Raw genomic sequence first — 19,714 nt, 5'->3', positions numbered from 1 at the left:
TCCTGCCATATCGCCTATACTCGGCTATACATCGGCAATGTTTCAGTCACATTACCTTGGCTCAACTGTATCGGCAATTCTCCAGCCACATTGCCTGTACTCAGATATCTCAACAATGTTTTCATCACATTGCCTGTACTCAGCTACATGTGTTTCAGTCATGTTTCAACCACACTTCATGTATTCAGCTGTCTCAGCCAAATGGCCTGCACTCCGCTATCTCAACAATGTTTCATCCACATTGCCTAAGCTCAACCATGTCGGCAATGTTCCAGCCACATTGCCTTCACTCAGTACTCAATAGCTGCATCAGCTATATTTCTGCTGGCTATATAATGGGGCTAGCTGACTGTGTGTGGGAGCACCTCGATCGTATTATATTGTAGTGACATACTAGTTGTGCCCATTAGACTCGCTGATTAGATTACATCCAGGCTTCAGGCCGTTCTGGTGTAAAGAGGTGGGGATCAAACCCGGGGGTCGGGTCATGCTGAAGACGTTTGGCGCTCAGCACTGAGAGGATTAGAGCTAAAAAACAGAGCTGGTTGGCCCAGTGTCAGTATTATGTGATGGGGTGGGAATGTCATGTCGAGTGTCTTCGGCATGATACATTAGTACTGGTGGCGGCAGCACTTTGGCGGCATGGACTCGCCATGCCACAAGAAGACATTGACACCGAAAGACTCCTCGTCGTCATATGACTGAAAAATTGTTAAGTAGGATGTAAAACCACAATACTCATACGTACATATACATACATACAGGCTGCAAACCATGTCAGTGTCTTGTGCACTTTTGGATCAATGATGAATATCAAATAAATCAACATTCTGGAATACATCGCAAGTTTTAATAACAATAATTTAAATACACGTTACATGTACACATCAATGTCACTAATAAATGACGGAATGTTAATTTACATAGTATGTCACGTGGTCCATCCTTGTTGAATTATCGATGGGGTTTTACGTGTACTGTCATTGCAATAAGTGCACTTTCATCTTACTTTTTGTTAAAAAATAAAAAGAGAAAAAATACACTGTCGTATTTTAAAAGCATGTATATCAAACGAAAATGCTGCTTTCCAAGTGGAAATTGTCAAAGTGTCAACAGTTTTGTACTGTGCCGCTCTGTTTAAAAAAAAAACGTGTAAAAAACTTATCACAGATTCAGTTAAAGATCATTTGTGCAGCCCCGCAGGGTCAATGTCTGGAAAATAACTCTCAGTACTTTGAAAGGGTCACAACGGTTGCTCAGAGCATCCGACGAGAGAGAATTCGCGCAGGAGTTTGGGAAGTGGATTGAGATCTTTGTCACGTAAGTTGACCCCTGAACTCTGCACTTCTGCCCCGTACTTCAGCAGAATCTTCACAGCTGCCATGTGATTGGCCGATGCAGCGTAATAAAGCGGAGGACGGTCATCAGAGTCTTTTAAATTAATGTAGGCGCCTCGGGACAGCAAGTACTCGATGATTTTCGTATCTCCGCGATGTGCTGCAATGTGTAGAGCGGTGCAATGACCCGGAAGTCCTGTCGGTTGACCCATGCGCACGTTCACGTCCACACCAGCACTCAACATCACTTTTAACGTTTTTCTCGATCCTCGAAGCACGGCGGCGTGGAATGGCGTCCAGCCGTCAACCTCAGCAGTAAATATTTTCCACCCGGATGTTTTCCCGGCGATTTTTTTAATCTGTTTCAAAACTTTGTCGTTTTCGTCCTGCATGGCGGTCATAACTTGGACGGCCATTTCCTGTATTCGAGCCTCGTTTTCGTTCGCCTCGTTCTCGGGATCGGCGGATTCCGTCATGGCGAAACACTTAAAGACGCTGAAAGCTGTTAATCTGAAAATACATGACAAGAAATAGAGATTTAATTAATAGATCTGAAAGAGCATTTGTTATTTTATCGTAAAAACAAAAATACGTTAGACGGTCATGCAATGTTTGACTGAAATGTGATGACAACACAACATTTTGAGTAATTCGATCTACACCAGTGAGGTGTTATAAATTGAAACGAACATCACAGTTTTTTTTACCTAAGACCCTGCTTAGGCGCTAAGCAGTGTTTATATTGCTACTTTTTAAGCATATACATGCAGTGGCGGATTCAAAGGCACCTCCGTCGGGGTCGGGGTGGGGGGATAAGGGGGATGGTAGATGTCTAGCCAGGAGGTGGGGAGCATATATTGTTTTTGTTTTGTTTTTTTAACAGCGCTGCCGGGTGGGGGGGAGTCCTGACTGAAGCAAAATTCAATACACGTTTAGCTCTAGTTTTACTCTCTATTCTGACGTCTATCACACTGTCGTTGTTGCTCTGGGTTTTACCCTCTGTGCTGGACGTCTATCACACTGTCGTCGCCCCTCTGGTTTTATTCTCTACTCCGTAGTCTTTTATACTTTGCGCTACGTGCATACATTTATCTGTTACATGTGTCAGATAAACTTTTCCTAAAGAGAACAAGGTTTTCATTATAGTTACAAATAGTTAAGAAAATCCTTAATCGCTTAACTAACTCGGTTATGGTCTTCTTTAAACAATAGACGTAACAAACTCGCTAGCTTATAGCTAGTTGCACTGCATGCAGATAGCAAACTTCACAATAATTAAAGAAACGTTATAGATTGGGTATAACCAACTCTGCTAGGCACACATGGTTCCCGCAATAAATCGGTCAGTAAAGCTTGCTGACCACTTCAGGCTTTTATGACAGGGAGCATAAGTACAGAACAAACAAAGAACCATAGATTGTTTTAAACTGTGCAGCTGTTAATCCACTATGTAATGTTTAACTTTCATAAACCAGGGTACTCCGGTATACACCACCCAATATACAGATTACCGTCGCAAATGCATGGCAGTCTTGAGCATAGTGTAAAAATTCGAACATATATATAATCCCCACCAGTCTCCAACACCTTCAATCGTTGTTTATGATTTTCAACAGCCCTGAATATAGTGGATACGCAGATTGCGTTACTGCCTGTATACGTTTTTGTTTCATTTATTTATTTTATTTTATTCGTGTTGTACGCTGTACCCAAGAATATTTCACTTATATACGGCGGTGGTCAGCATTATGGTGAGAAGAAACAGGCAGAACCCCTGGGAAATCCACAACCAGCCGCAGGTTGCTGGAAGGCCTTTCCACGTACCAACGGAAAGGAAGTGAGCGTGATCTGAACTCACAACGACCACATCTGCAAGGGTCATTGTGCCGCGCTGGCATGTTACACTATTTTTGAGCAAATCTTCTTTTTTGAACAGTTTATGTTGCCGAATTGGTGTTACTCTGTGCATATTCAGTCAAGTCCATACTTTCATTCGTACATTCATTCATATAAACAGTGTCTTTTGTTGCGTAGACGGCCAACGATGCTTTATGTTGGAATCTCATTTTACTCAGCGATATAGGTATAAGCAGTGTGAAGGCATCATTTCAAAGATTTCTTCACTTTTACCACTTACAAATTGAAAATTAGAAAATGCTGTCAGTCGTATGTCAAATTAACACTTTTAGGTGGTTTTATAAGATGTTGACGGGCATATTTTAGACTATTTAAAGGGATACAAAATCGACGCTGATTGGTCGACAAGGGAGATAAGTTAAACTCTGCAGACTTGAATAAACGGTTTTCACGTTTGAATAAATCTGCGATACCTAAACCTCAGCTTAGGCTGGGCACTCTAGCCAGAATCGATTCCGCATTCCTTTGACATTTTGTATAATTTTAACACACGTTGGCATTTTAGCATTTGTGTTTTAGAGGAGCATACGTACAATTGCTTTCTTTTTTTGGTTTACTTTTGCACTTATGTATATATTTTACAGATAACAAATACCAAAACAGCTTGCCATAAAAGTTCACCGTCAAAAGAACAAAGAAAAAGAGTTTGCTTAGCAAATTTTATACAAAAATATAAACTGGTTGCCTCCCTTATCTACCTTCTTTTAGTTGAGCAGCTGGTCATTGGTTATACTAATGTTAAAAGTAATCATTACCAAAGGGTAATAAATCTGTTCGTAAAACTGGTCCAAGGACAGTGAAACAAGATCTTGCCATTGTTGTCTGCGAAGGATAATTAAAAACGCCCAACTTGGCCATATATGCCTGCGATTGATTTTATTTTACAATGAGGTATAAGGCTCCTACAAGCATCTCTGTTTATTACATATCTGGTTAGTAGGACTGCCAGGTTGCGGTAGGGCGTTCTGAGGGCCTAGAGCGGCGCAATGACCCAGACGCTTCTCACCAACGGTCACTGTGAGTTCAAGTCCTGCTTATGCTGGCTTTGTCTCCGGCCGTAGGTGAGACGGTCTGCGTGCATCCTGCCGATGGTCGTGGGTTTCCCCGGGGCAATATCCGGTTTCCCCCAACCATATTGCTGGCTGTCGTTGTATAGGTGAAATATCCTTGAGTATATGCGCAAAAACGAGTCAAATAAATAAATTAAGGCGTTCTGTCCGGTGTACCTGGTTATACAAGGTGATAGTTTACCGCAGGCACCCTGTTTCTGTAAACAAAGTCAAATCGGTCAAACAAGTAAAATTTTATTATTGTACATTGATTTTGAAGCTGCATCTGTACATACGTTTTATATTCATTGCTAACAGTTGTGAAGGTTTTTACCGTGTGTGTCAGTTAAGGACACAGCCGATGTTATTCCCGTTCATAGCTGCCGCTGTATTATGACATTGTGAAATATTATATAAAGCTCCAATCAAATCAAATCAAATGCAATCATCACATCAATTACTAGTCTCAGCTGTATATTGGCCATGCATTTATTTGAAACAGTACATATTTATTTCTTCGTGAAAGACACGCTTTTCTCAATTTTTTTTTAAATCCAATCACTTTCTTTTATACTTGAAGGATATGGTAGGGTGAACACTATACATGTGCAGTTTGCGTAGCGTCTGTATGCCTCCTTTATACGAAAGCGTCGCATTTGTTACGTAAGAACATAGTTCCTGCGATTATTGACTCGGAACGTCCATTTTGATTAACGGCTGCTATACGAATATACAATACCCCTTAACATCAACAACGTAGTATTCTGTCTAAATAAAGATCAAGTCTGTCGTATATTGGACAAATAATGGACGATGGTGTAAGCCTAATAGCACTGTGTGAACTCGTCATTCGAGAACATTCAAGGTCCATGCACACGGAACAAAGCCAAGCAATATCTCTGCAATTTATGCCTTTAAATTATCAGTTTTAGCGCTGTATCTTCAAAGTTAGCATGGATCCTATTTCAGTATGTCATCAGGTGTTCCCAAGCAGAACACCCCTGAGTTCCCAGCCACAACTCAATCCAAGCAACCCCTTGCCTTATGGGGCCTAATAAGGGATAAAGGCGATATTCCTGGGAGGTAGAGGATTATTCAAGCTATTTGTGCTATATACCAGGGGATCAAAAATCATCGAATTACAGAGTTTATATATAAATAAATAAAAGTCCTATAACCACCCCCTCCCGCACCTTCCCACGCCACCTACACCCACACCACACCAGCGCAGCCAAACAAAAGAAAACAATAATTCTCTTACTAATAAGATGGGTGCCACAATATTGGAGAGAAGGGATAAGGAAAGTGACTCTGCACATTGTTTAAAAAAAAAAACAACAAATAAATGCAACAAACACTTCAGCCGATATGCAAATGGAGAGGGGAGGAGAGTTAATGCAAAGTGTCATTTACACCAAAAACACTTGTGTTGTTTGAACACAAACAAGTTGCATATAACATAAAGTACCTCATTTTGGTTCTACAAATGGTTGTGTTTTATTTGTTTTGTAACAAACATGTGTGAAGTACACATTTCTGTGTTCAATGAAAGTAACACAAGCTCTGTTAGATTTCGATACAAGTTTTTGTGTGTGTGTGTGTGTGTGTCTTTACTGCTGATACTGTGGTTTCTTCAAACCTCCATACAATGCAACTGACGCCCGTGGACCATTCTGTAGTAAGATGTTAGACCTGAAGTAAATGATTAAACTATTAAAATTATTAATTAAAATTTCTAATTAAGATATTTATGTATTGATTATGTACCCACGATCTCTCCAGCTTTGACATGTTGTATAGAACAATTTTACTACAACTGACCTCCTACAAATTTGCAGGATTGGACTTAAACCAAATCGCTTGGATCTCTATAATAATGAACGCCGCTAAAGGCGCATGGGTAGGCTTATATACCATACATATCACAAGCAACGGTAAAAACGGAATCAGGCTGTCTTCATACCATTATAGCTTTTGAGTGCACCACCGGAAAGGAACTGCATCTGTGATATGATAAGTGACGCGTGCAATACTATTGGCGATTTAAGTATCGAAAAAAAACCTACAATTGTGGCAGCGTGAGGGCCGTTCGTGTTGCATTGTATACACCATATATACAGAACATAGACTCAAATACACCACGCGTCATAGCCATTAGCTTATCACCTCGGGGCACAAGGTCTTGTCTCATACGTACACGGTGATATCCTTGAAAAACCACAGAAAGGAAACCATGATAAGCATATATAATATGATGAAACAGGATATTTGTCCAAGTAGGCTTATACACAAAATATGTTTACACAGAAAAGTTGTTTCTCCAACTAGGGCTCTTATACATAAGCCACACAAGCGTGTGTCTAAGACTTGCCTTCAAAGTGAAGAGTGCTTCAGTAAAACACTGATTGGTCAATATTACCACAACGGTATTATGAGTCAATGATCAAAAATATAGAATTTTCCGTACTGTTAATTTGTACTCATTATTTAAAAATTTGTGATTTTTTTTTCTGTTTTTGGAAGAACTGAAAACTTTTTCACTCAGTTTTAATAATACCTTTACACCGCCTTGAAGGTTACCATGGCGACAATTAGATTGCCACGACCATGGAGGCAACGACAGGTTTTAATAAATGGTGGGCATACTATAGGATGAATGTTTGACATATGTTGTCGAGAAAACTGCAAGGCAGTGGTATAGCATTGTACCACGTAAAGTTTAGGGTATGCCGCCTGGTCCTTGCGAGTAACCCGGATGTTCAATTATGAACGTAACCATGGCAAACTCAGTACAACTATGTCCATTCTCACACGATCTGCTGGCGTGACTTAGTGGCTAGACCTTCTGCATTGTAAACTGTAGATTCGGGGTTCAATCCTGAATCGAGTCATTCCTTTGTGATCTTTTAGTTATCAAGCCGAGTCACATGATCGCGATGCTCACCACTGACAAAAACCCGATTCTAAGTAATGCCAAGGATTAGCTTGTTAAGATTAAGTTGTATGGATATATTTTTTTATTTATTTGATTGGTGTTTTACGCCGTACTCAAGAATATTTCACTTATGCGACGGCGGCCAGCATTATGGTGGGGGGAAACCGGGCAGAGCCCGGGGAAAACCCACGACCATCCGCAGGTTGCTAACAGACCTTCCCACTTACGACGGGAGATTTATGGATATAAGCCATGCTGTATGGCAACCATTCGGTTAAAGTTATTTCAGCTGTGCGCCGTGTATATTTGAACAAGGCTCTTGTATATAGCCTGTAAGGGCGTTGCTAGAAAGAGTAACAAGATTGCAGTATTTCCAAGTATAAAAATGTTTCAGTTCTATTTATTTATTTATTTATTTATTTATTCGACTGGCGTTATATGCTATTCTGAAAACTATTTTACTTATATGACGGTGGCCATGGTGGAGGAGGCCGGGCAGAACCCATGTAGATCGCACGATGATCCAAATTACTGGCACACTATGTCACGTATCATCCTTCAATGGAAGAAAAAATGTACATGCATGGTTTCTGTCTTATATAGGTGGGCCAGTCGTCCTCGATAAATTGTGAGAAATCACATCTGGTTATAATAAACAATCAAGTCCTAAATCCCCCTACCCATGAATGGATGTCAGTTATACGAATATTCATCAGCCACAGCTGCAAATCGGAAGACAATGATCACCATTTCCGGGTCCGTTCGGAGGAGAGTCCGGGTTATACACGAAATTCGACGGCCAATCAGTTCGTTCGTAACTGTGTCGAGAATTTCCGTTCACGCAGAAGGTTACTTTCCGACAATCAGGGGAATCCCCTGCTTCTTCAATTTCCGGGCCTCATGTCACGTAAGCCACGATTATATATATATATATATATATATATATATATATATATATATATATATATATATATATATATATATGTGTGTGTGTGTGTGTGTGTGTGTGTGTGTGTGTGTGTGTATGTAGCACACACATACATACTGTATACATGTATACGTGGAAAGTCATTTGAATGACTGGAAAACTTTCTTATTAAGATAGAGGCCAGTACAAGTGCCACAATTACGTATTTATTCGAAAACGAGGAAAACGAGGGTTTTTTGTAAGTTTTTTGTTCAGTTCCAATCCTCGACTTCAAGGCTAACACTGCTTAAATCTTTCATTTTTTCGTTAGAGTCAGTGCCTGACGTCATTTTCCTCCATACATTCTGCATGCATGAAGAGATGTAAAAGGCTGAAGTCTATAGTAGAATACCGTTTGCCCCACCCACAAACGTGACTAGCGTCACATATTTAGTATTTTCTTTTATTTGATTGGTGTTTTACTCCGTGCTCAAGAATATTTCACTTACACCACGACGGCCAGCATTATGGCGAGAGGAAACCACACGTCCTTCCGCAGGCTGCCGTCATATAAGAGAAAGATTTCTGAACACAGCATTCAACACCCGTCAACTATATTTTATCATTTATATGAAAACAGAACATTTCCCAGTTTTTTATTTCATTTTTTTTTCAAAAGTATATAATAAGAGAATTGGAAAGGAAATATAAACGGGTTCCACTCGGATTACGTGTCCAATTTTTTTTTGTAACCTGAGTGTAAATGGGAATCGTGCTTATTCAATACCCTGAGTGTAAATGGGAATCGTGCTTATTCAGTACCCTGAGTGTAAATGGGAATCGTGCTTATTCAATACACTGAGTGTAAACGGGAATCGTGCTTATTCAGTACCTTGAGTGTAAATGGGAATCGTGCTTATTCAGTACCTTGAGTGTAAATGGGAATCATGCTTATTCAATACACTGAGTTTAAACGGGAATCGTGCTTATTCAGTACCTTGAGTGTAATTGGGAATCGTGCTAATTCAGTACCCTGGGAGTACTCATTCAGTGATGCTAGAATGTATTCTGTTATTATAACGCATTATCCAATCACATTCAATACAATATCCTGTTAATCTAATGCATTCTTTAGTTGAATTAATAGAATACGTGTATTATATTTAACAGAACAATCTGCTGCAAGAGCAGAATACATTTTATCATCACTCAGACAACAGATTCTGTGTTAAAATTAACAGATTAATATTTCTGTGTGTATAACCACCAAAACTGCATGGTGGCCTGCCCATTTTCATCAATCGTACGATACTATATATAGTAAGCAAAATAACACTAGGCTTTATCCATAAAAAAAAGATTTATCTTCAAAGATCACAATAAACCAAGACCGCAACATGCAGCATTAATTATAAAGGGTACAGGCCTAGTTTAGCTTCGCTATGGTAACAAATATATATATACAGTGAAAAAAAATTACCCTATAGGTGATGTATGAGAACGTAGAAGAGCCTATTTACGGGGATAATTAATTCATGAATAGAATTAATACATAATTCAAAGGAAAAGCCTGTATCAATGATCATATCGAGGTAAAAAGACAGCACCACGCACACGTGTATATCATAAATGTCAAAATGTCAAAGAGTCAAAATAAACCTCAGAACACCTTCATAAGATCAGCTGAACTGTCAGACTGAGGTTTAAGTAGCAACTTAGCAATGGACAAATTTTTAGGTCATTTACGTTATGTTATCATGAGAGTATATGTCCTATTTTTAGGCCCGTTTGAACAGGAGTCCAAAACACACTAATAATAATGCATGAAGAAAAAAAACATCACCCTATATACTGACAACAACCAGGATATACCGTGAACACCTGTCACAACTTCAACTCTTTATTTTTTAAGAGACAGGCGTTGCCCTCAGAATTCACGCTCTACATCGTGATGGGCGTATGCTTATAATGACAGGAGGGGGTCGGGCAGGGTGGAAGGGATAAGGACAACAACATCCACATATGGCCACCTCACGTTCTTTGGGTTACAGTCATACTCTAACCAGATGCAAAACAAATGTCTCTACATATATATAGTCTCTTGTGTTTACCCCTTTTTATACACCATAATACAAAACCGACAATGCATCTATACAGCATATACATGAATACACTGACATAGGCTGCGGTCTGAATATATATGTGTCTGCATGAATAGCATTATATGGGGAGGTCGCTGGTTTGATTGCGGCTTTACGTCAGGAGGCATGACCAGAGCGGTATATAAGCACGACTTAATAGGCCTATATACCTGTGAAACACACGAATAATTTATATGTTGCTACTTTGTGGTATATGGGTAAACATATTTATTATTTATAGGTAGGCTTGCATTCATATGCATAGGTAAACGTTAATACATTAATGGTTATAGTATTTCAAACCTGCTCCCAGATTACTGCTCACAGTGTGTTTAACAGGGAAAGCTGCAGTTGCGTTGGATTTGCTATTTGATCGATTGATTGACCGACTGATATCTATTTAACGATAGTACGCAAGAATTTCCCGTCCTCTTTCTTAATTTCTACATTTCACAAGTTTTACATGGCATTCTGGTTAAACATATGACGTTAATGATGACTGATACCCGGTGAAATCGGTTGCTCTTTTAATATAATGGCACGAGAGGTCACAGTTTAGTAATGTACATGAACAACTGCCGATTTCTTTTAATTTATACATGTACCATACCCGTCAATGCTGTGAGTAACAGATACAATGGCATGTAGGCCCTACCAAGAGCACCTGATCAGGTGGCTTTCGAATTTCTTGACCAACAGCAGCAGACAAAACCAAATAAGGCAGTCAATGTAACTATCCTCAATCTAAAAGTCTAAATGACACGTAAAATACAACTGTCCCCTAGACTAAAATTGTAACTATTCTCCTTTTAAATCTGTAAATGACGCCGAAAAATACTTTGTAGTAAATGCAATTGTCATTATTATCAGTTGAAAAGTGTAAATGTGACTATGAATAAGTAAGTAGACATAACTACCCTCAGTATAAAAATGTAACTGACAGAATCAGCTAGATAATGCAATTATCCTCAGTTTAAAAACTGTAACTGACTGAATAAGATGGTTACTGTAATGTAACTATCCACAGTTTAAAACTATAACTATCTGAATAAATTAGTTACAGTAATGTAGCTTTCCGCAGTTTAAAACTCTAACTGACTGAATAAGCTAGTAAAATGTAACTGTCTCCAGTCACATTGTGCAATTACTTTCATATAACCATAATCAGTTAAAAAGTGTAAATATAGCTGTGAATCAGCAAGCAGATGTAACTATCCTGAGTATCAGTAACTAAATGAGTAACTATCCTTGGTTTAAAACTGAAACTAACGCTGAATAAGCTAGTCTACCAAACTATCTTCGGTTTAAAACAGTAACTGACGCTGAATAAGCTAGTTTACGTAACTATCCTCAGTTTAAAACTGAAACCAAAGCTGAATAAGCTAGTATACCTAACTGTCCTCGGTTGAAAACTGCAATTAACGCTGAATAAGCTAGTCTACGTAATTATCCCCATTTCAGAACTGTAAACGGCCCTGAATACGCTAGTCTACATAACTATAACCAGTTTAAAACTGCTAAATAAGCTAGTCTACCTATCTATCATCAGGTTAAAATTGTAACTGACGCTGAATAAGCTAGTTTAAGTAACTATCCTCAGTTTAAACCTGCAACCCACGCTGAATAAGCTAGTCTGTCTTACTATCTCAGTTGAAAATTGCAACTAACGCTGAATAAGGTAGTCTACGTAACTATCCTCAGTTTAAAACTGTAACTAACGCTGATACGGTAAACGACGCTGAATAATCTAGTTTGCGTAATTATCATCAGTTCAAAACTGAAACTAAAGCTGGATAAACTTGTCTACCTAACTATCCTCAGTTCAAAAGTGTAAATGAGGCTCAATAAGCCAGTTAAAGAAACTATCTGCACCTTAAAAGTGTAGAAATCACATGGAATAAAAGCTAGTAAACTGTCATTATGTAACAGATAAACAGATAAAATATGTATCTCACCTGGTTAATCGATCGAATCACGAGGTATGTAATACACGCGTCTTTCAAGGTATAACTGATCCGTCTATATGCCCATGCACAAAGACACACACAGTTCTCAAACTCTGACTGTGAACAACGAAGTCTTTCTGTCCAATACTACAAAACTGTCTATAACATACTGGAAGACTATAAGTACTATATTATATACGATCAGGATGTATAGGCCTAAACGCGCAAGTATATTAATGACAACCTGACCCGGCAAAAACTGTGTCAAGTCCATATAAATGACAACTATTTTTACACGCCATATACTGCTGGGATTCAGCTCCGGCTGTGCATGTCTCCGGCTCGTACCAAAGGTCACGTGACCTAACAAACCACTTCAAAGGACGAGTCTCAGCAATAAACATATAGCACCACCTTTACGTGCATCGAACCATCGGTTTTCGGCCAATCAGAAGCTTCCCTTGTTTGCTGCCCCAGGAAAACGGTGCGAACGGAACAATGCATGGCACGAAGGTATTTTATTACATATACTCAACAACGGACCACATTCAAACAGGGAAGCCCTTTACGCACCCGGTAGGCAGGAAATCGTGATAGTTTGATGTATCGATTGATTAAATGATTCGTTCAGCTACAAAGCTGCAAAACCATGCCAGAGCTATATAAATATAATAATGTGGTCCGGATGTGGTCAAGTATATATGTACTTCTAATTTTAATTCACTTTCTAATGGCTTGTTCGCACAGAGTGAAAAGGCGTCTGTACTTTTGCTGTAGAACTAACTGTAGACCTACTTTTTTTTTATATTTACTGATATAAAAAATATTTGCATTTGGTGTTTAACGCAGTGGGTTGGTGTTTGGGATATTAGCGTATACCAGACCCTTTCTGTTTATTATTTCAGGTCATTCTGTAAAAGGATAAAAGTAAAGTCTTCCGGAAGACAAGAATTTTGCACTTATAATGTGCAGTGGCCGAGGTGATTAGCGTGCCAGCATATACTGGTTTCCTCTCCTGTCGTATGTGGAAAGGTCTGACCGCATCCTGCGGGTGGTCTTGGGTTTCCTTTGGACTCTGCCCGGTTTCCTCCCATCCTAATGCTGGCCACCGTCGTATAAGGGAAATATTTTTTAAGTACTGCGCACAACACCAACCAAATAAATAAATAAATAAAAAATAACTACATGTACTGCTAACTAGCGCAGTCAGGTTTATGCATGCATAAAAGGAAATCGTAGGTAAAGGAAATCGGAGTGACCGAGATAAAACACGGCCTCGCGCCAGGTATAAAGTATACCTGACACACCTCCACAACCGAGCATCTCATATATACATATAGATACACATCGATTCCTACACACATACATAGTGTGTCCGATAAACCTGCATGTTCAGATAATGAGCCGAGTGCCTATTGGACCAAACCAGACTCTAAATCACCTGGGGTCCCTCACAACTCAATACTTCAGGTAAACAACATGTCGGTATACAGGTAGATCATTATACACAGGCGAGGGAGTCTGTTCGTTACACGGGCACGAGGTCTTATAGCGCGAAGACAGATTCGTGTCCATCAGCTTTTGCTGCTGAAATTACAGTGTTAAGTGTAGGTCGGTTACCACAAGGAATGCCCAGACAGAGATTTATCCTAGTCCCTGGTATCAAACAACAGCCACATTCCCAGCTGACTACTTACACATACACGTATATTAAGGGCTGAGAGCCTGTATTCAACATGACCGTTAATCACTGCAGAGATATTAGCTCGGGTATCGCAGACATTCGGTCTACACAATCTCACCAGAGGGCAAGTCCTGTACACTCTATTGTAAACAAGGCCTGCCCGTTTGTATACCTGCAGGGTATTAATGTTGTTGCTAAATGTATGGCTTTGTAATCAACGTATATGTCCCCAGGCATGTCGTTTTCAGTGACGTGTTTACGTAGTGATCCAATAACAGCTGGGAAAATGCATGCGCACATAATATGCAAAAGTACACTCCTTGTATATACATATATGTATACATATACAACTTAGACACCCAAACAAAGATGTCACATGCATTTGTTTTGGGGTTTTTTTTCTCTTTTTTTTGGTTTCATTCATTGACGTTTTCTCTCATGGGTCTTTAAGGTGCACACGTGACAGTTAGCATGTTATTACAAATTCGGGGCCTCCGTGGCTCAGTCCATTAGCGCGCTAGCGCAGCGTAAAGACCCAGGAGCCTCTCACCAATGCGGTCGCTGTGAGTTCAAGTCCAGCTCATGCTGGCTTCCTCTCCGGCCGTAAGTGGGAAGGTCTGCCAGCAACCTGCGGATGGTCGTGGGTTTCCCCCGGGCTGTGCCCGGTTTCCACGCACCATAATGCTGGCCGCCGTCGTATAAGTGAAATATTCTTGAGGACGGCGTAAAACACCAATCAAATAAATAAATAAATATTACAAATTCAATGGTGAATTTCATTCAGGATTTCGTTTGCGATTGTGAATAGACCAGCTTATTTATTTTACTCTCGGTTTCATTCGCGATAGTGAAAAAGACAAATTAGACGCTCAAGTAAATTCCAGATTTAACGATAGGGAATAAAACAATTGAGGCAAATGTGTGAATTTCATTTGAAATTTCGCTTCAATGTGGGGGATAAGACAGCTGAGGCAAATCTGTGAAGACTTCGCTCCAATAGCAGATTAGGTAATTTGGGCACGCGGAGGAATTTCATTCAAGATTTCGCTCCAATAAATAAAAAGATAATTTAGGCAACCCGATGAATTTCATTCGAGACTTCGCTCCAATAAATAATAAGATAATTTAGGCGCCCCGATGAATTTCATTGGAGATTTCGCTCCAGTAGGGAATAAAACACCTTAGACACCCAAGTGAATATCATTCAAGGTCTCTCTACAATATGAACTAAGACTAAGAATTTAGGCACCTCGATGAATTTCATTTCGTTCCAATAGAGAATAAGGCAATTTGGGCAACCCGGTCAATTTCATTCGAGATTGCGCACCAATAGGGAGTGACAAATTAGGGATTTAATTTCAAATCCACCACGCAAAAGAAACGGTGAAGGATCGGTTGCTCAGAATAGGATATTACAAAATACATCACACTTAAACCTTTTTACCAGCCTCATCCGATATGTACCATAAATACACTACAAATGTATCATCACTTCTTATAATCTAGTTAACACCATGGTTTGAACCGGATAACGCTGTGTCCAGTAATTATTTGTTTACATGGGAACCAGTTTAAGACCGTGTTCACGCCAGGGGAAGTTCTTTCATCGGCGAGTTGCATTTGACTCAGTGACTGAAAACAGGGCAATTAAGCTGTATTCCGTATATATATGATTTGTAGCTTCAACTACACTTGAATTATGAGTGTTCAGATATTAAGGTTTTGTTAAATTATCCGGCCCTACGTGGGAAGGTCTCCCAGTAACCTGCGGATGGTCGTGGGTTTTCCCCAGGCTCTGCGCAGTTTCCTCCCACCATAATGCTGGCCGCCCTCGTATAAGTTAAATATTCTTGAGTATGGCGTAAAATACCAATCAAATAAATAAATAAATAAAATTTTGTTAAATTATGCACGTTGGATTTCGGACACCGTGTGCGCCTGGCTTAACGATACCTGATATCTGTAATACATGGTGCTTTATGAAATAACTCACTCAAATTTTGAAAAGCGCAGTTTTATGTATGACAGCAGAGATCGATATTGTTATATACATGTATCATGCATAAGGTACTGATAATAATTTTAGCGCGTTTATTAATTTTAATAAAGAGGATATATACCGGAGATTTTGCGCCCCCCCCCCCCCCCTCCCCTCCCAAAAAAATCCATATTCGTTATTCAAATCACATTTTCTGCATTCACCGATAACAGCTGAAACTATTGCCTTTCAGAACCCGTGGCAGGTACCTGACCTACTTATATTGTTAAAGTGATTCGGAGAGAGAGAGAGAGAGAGAGAGAGAGAGAGAGACAGAGAGAGACAGAGAGAGAGAGAGAGAGAGAGAGAGAGAGAACACTTGTTAAAAAATGTACAAGTTTTTGTTATACTGCACACTTAACCTCATTCTGGTTCAATACAAGTTTATGTTTTATTATTTTCTAACACAAACATGTATACTTCACATTTATTTAACACATGTTTTTGTTGGCTTAACACATTTAGGGGTTGGGGTAACACATTTCTGTGTGAATGAAAACAACACAAGAGGTTGTGTTAGATTTCACCACAAGTGTTTTTTGTGTGTCGTCTCTGTGGTCCTTTGCAAATTTTCCCCCAAAAAAGAGAAAAGCGGATTTAGACTGGATAAACATCTTGATGATGATAAGTGTTACTTCCGTTGTAATTGTTTCTATCCAGGATTTTAAGTAAGGCAAACGTGCTCCCGCGCCCATTGTCACGTGACCGGTTATCCGGCTGACGCATTTTGCTTTATGCTGTGTAAATGAATCACATTTTGTCATACCTGACTGGCACTTAGACAGAAAAAATCTGTAAATATCCACGGATTTCACACGTTATTATAGTTTCTCAGTGTTGGAATGCGCACGTGGGTTCATTCACATACGTGTATATTCAGTGACAGTTTACTGTTATTTCATCACAACCTATAATGCATGCAATCACGACACAATTATGATAATAGCAACTTGACAGAGGCGTCTATCACATAGCAAAATTGTTCTCCATGCAAATCCAAATTGTCAGTATGTTCCATATATGTTTATATTGACCAAAAAAAAAATTGTTGACAACAGACTGCTCTCCAGATTGTCACAGACTCCGCACGCGTACAAGCGCTACATATATGTCCACTGCATGTGTTATTTGCTTACCTTTCACATTGGCGTGTCATTCTGCTACGGCCGTTTTTGAAATTTAAATAAATACTTGGATGCATATATCATGTATTTTCATACGAAGTAGGTTTTTTTTATTGAATAAATAGACCCATTCAGCTGCTACTGCAAAACACAAATGTCACAAAACACATGTGCAAAACTACAACTAATGAATAGTTTACAGCAATACTGCAGGGGTAAAAAGCGACGACAGTGCACAATGAACCGGTAGCACGTTGTCGGCTCTAAGTAACTAGAGGCGGGGAAATGCAGGCTTGTTAATTACGCTACGACAATAGTAAGATTTAGTTTGTAACACACTCGTGTTATTGCAATCTTGTGTTATTACGCGTACATCCATATACATGTCTACACTGATGTGCAACGCTAGGCATTAATGACTACCAAAAAAAAGTAGCACTTAATCGTAAATATAAACACATATTATTGTGGCATAACATAAATCCATTTATTTATGGACACATAGATGTAATAATCCAGATAAACCCTATATATATATATATATATATATATATATATATATATATATATATATATATATATATATATATATATATATATATATTAATCGCGCCCATATAGCCTATCTTTATGTAGGTATAATCCGGATTACCATAGGCTAAAAAGGTTATACTGGTAGCATTTATATACGCGTAATGGAATATTTTTATCAGCTATATATATAAAACTTCACCGTCTTGTATATTTGTACACAAGCGTGTGTGTTTGTAAACAACATATCCGGTACATTATTACACAATTTCCCATATTTTAGCACAACCTTGCAATCTTGTGTTCAAAACTTTATACATTTTTTTGTTTCACAAATCTATACACACTCAGGCACATTTGTACACAATTTTGCACGTCAGTATCTTCTACATTTGTACCCAGTCTTCTGCGTTTATACCCAGTCTTCTACATTTGTACACGATCTTCTACATTGGTACTTATCTTGCGGTGTAGCAAATAGATCCAGTATATTATATAGACAAAGTTCATATACTTACTTCGCCTGCGAACCATGACCTCGAGCCTTCGTTCGTAAGTTAGAGAGTCCAAAGGGCAATTTCAAAACAGTACTCTGTAATCCTCCAGTCATGCGTAGTCAGCTGACTTCTGGGTCTCAGGTGATTATAAAAACGCTGTTCGAGAGTTGTACAGTCCTACTTTAGCCTAGGCGTGTGTGAACCGTATTCCGATTCAAGATGTAGCGCGAAAGTTGAGTCTGATATAGATAGAGCTTATATATACCTCGTAATCAAACGTCTGTGTAGTCTGCTACTTTTTTATGGACTGAGTCAAGCCTAGCTCCCTGTCTTGTGTTAAACTCTTTTCAATATCGCTGTTGGGATGGAGTGTCGGTATTATAAATATCACTTCAATCGTCAGGCCATTCCCTTATATACAAAAGCCTCTTGCACAGCTTCCGTGAAGACTGACGCGCTTAAAACACGGACACAGCGTGCTCTGGTACGATTGTGACGTCACGCACTTCGATCCACACGTGGTATAGCAACCGCGCACGCGGTGGGGCGTTGCTATAGCCCAGAGTTGACAACCGTGTAGCTTTTCTCACCCGATAGATCTGCATCCACAGCAGAATTTATACTTTATAAGGCGGGTTTGGGGCGGACTAACAACCAGGCACTTTAATCTATAGTAGACAGTAATTAAGGTCTTCAATCAATGGGACCTAGGCCTACCGATCATAATTGCTTTAGAAAGCGCCATAAATTTTCCATGCGCGGAAAATCATTGAGCGTCCGTCTCGTTATTGCGCAAAGATATGTTTACCTCTTTCGCAATACTCCGTCACGTAGGTCCGCTTCGCACTCTAGTGGACATTTAGTTCACAACCCGTTCAGGTTTTCCTTCCAGCGGCGAGGGAAAACAGTTACAAAAGTTCACAGTCTGCCTATACACGCTTCCAGTATATAAAGGCCTATACATAATATACGAGTGTAGTTACAGCCTCTCAAAATTGCTTTCAGTGCATGTTTTAGAATGTAATTGTAAGTAGTACATCAGTCGTATAACAAGAAGAAAAGGCCTGTTTTCCATCCAGATTTAATATACTGACATAACACCTTAACACCTCAACATAAGCCTATACCTACCCCTACCCTCCCCACCCCCAACCTCCACACCACACCCCACCCCACCAAATCAATAAAGCAATAAATAAACGAATGAAACTAAACAGGGGTTTGGCTAATGTGGTCGAGTGATCGAATCCAGCTCTGGCTGTTTAGGCAGTGGATTTTAATCAGGGGGATTGTTAGGTACCGAGCGAAGGATTGGTTGGTTTATTCTGGGCACTCCGGTTATATTCACAAACAGATATAATCGCCGTCGTATAAGTGAAAAATGTTTGTTTAGGTCATTAAGACCCAAATCAAAATAAACAGTCTAAATAAAATAAATATGCTGTCATACTGTCTTCGTAATGCTGTTGCAGAACGGGGAACCCAGATATGAAAGCCCACTTATACACTCAAAAAATTAACCTGTTAATTCTAACAGAAAGTCTGTTGTTTGAGTGATGATGGAATGTACTTTGTTATTATCGCATAATATTCTGTCATTTTCAACAT

The 19,714-nt window shown here is 39.3% G+C and overlaps 1 protein-coding gene across 1 annotated transcript; it reads right to left on the bottom strand.

Moving 5' to 3' along the window:
- Positions 1 to 812: 812 nt before the first annotated feature.
- LOC135463824 (receptor-interacting serine/threonine-protein kinase 4-like) lies at positions 813 to 18,683 on the bottom strand. Its single transcript, XM_064741270.1, has 2 exons — positions 18,128 to 18,683; positions 813 to 1,847 (listed from the first exon to the last, which is right to left on the bottom strand). Exons 1-2 carry the CDS (start codon positions 18,217 to 18,219, stop codon positions 1,244 to 1,246), a joined length of 696 nt encoding a protein of 231 aa, XP_064597340.1. The 5' UTR covers positions 18,220 to 18,683; the 3' UTR covers positions 813 to 1,243.
- Positions 18,684 to 19,714: the final 1,031 nt, after the last annotated feature.

This window comes from Liolophura sinensis, chromosome 3 (genome assembly GCF_032854445.1).
Source record: "Liolophura sinensis isolate JHLJ2023 chromosome 3, CUHK_Ljap_v2, whole genome shotgun sequence".
Taxonomy (NCBI): Eukaryota; Metazoa; Mollusca; class Polyplacophora; order Chitonida; family Chitonidae; genus Liolophura; species Liolophura sinensis.
This window is presented reverse-complemented; position numbering and strand designations above follow the sequence as displayed.

Excerpts from the sequence above, each read along its gene's own strand:
- LOC135463824 (XM_064741270.1), bottom strand. The coding sequence starts at position 18,219 with ATGACTGGAGGATTACAGAGTACTGTTTTGAAATTGCCCTTTGGACTC. Across the intron at positions 1,848-18,127 it reads GGTCATGGTTCGCAGGCGAA|ATTAACAGCTTTCAGCGTCT; the intron begins GTAAGTATATGA and ends ATGTATTTTCAG.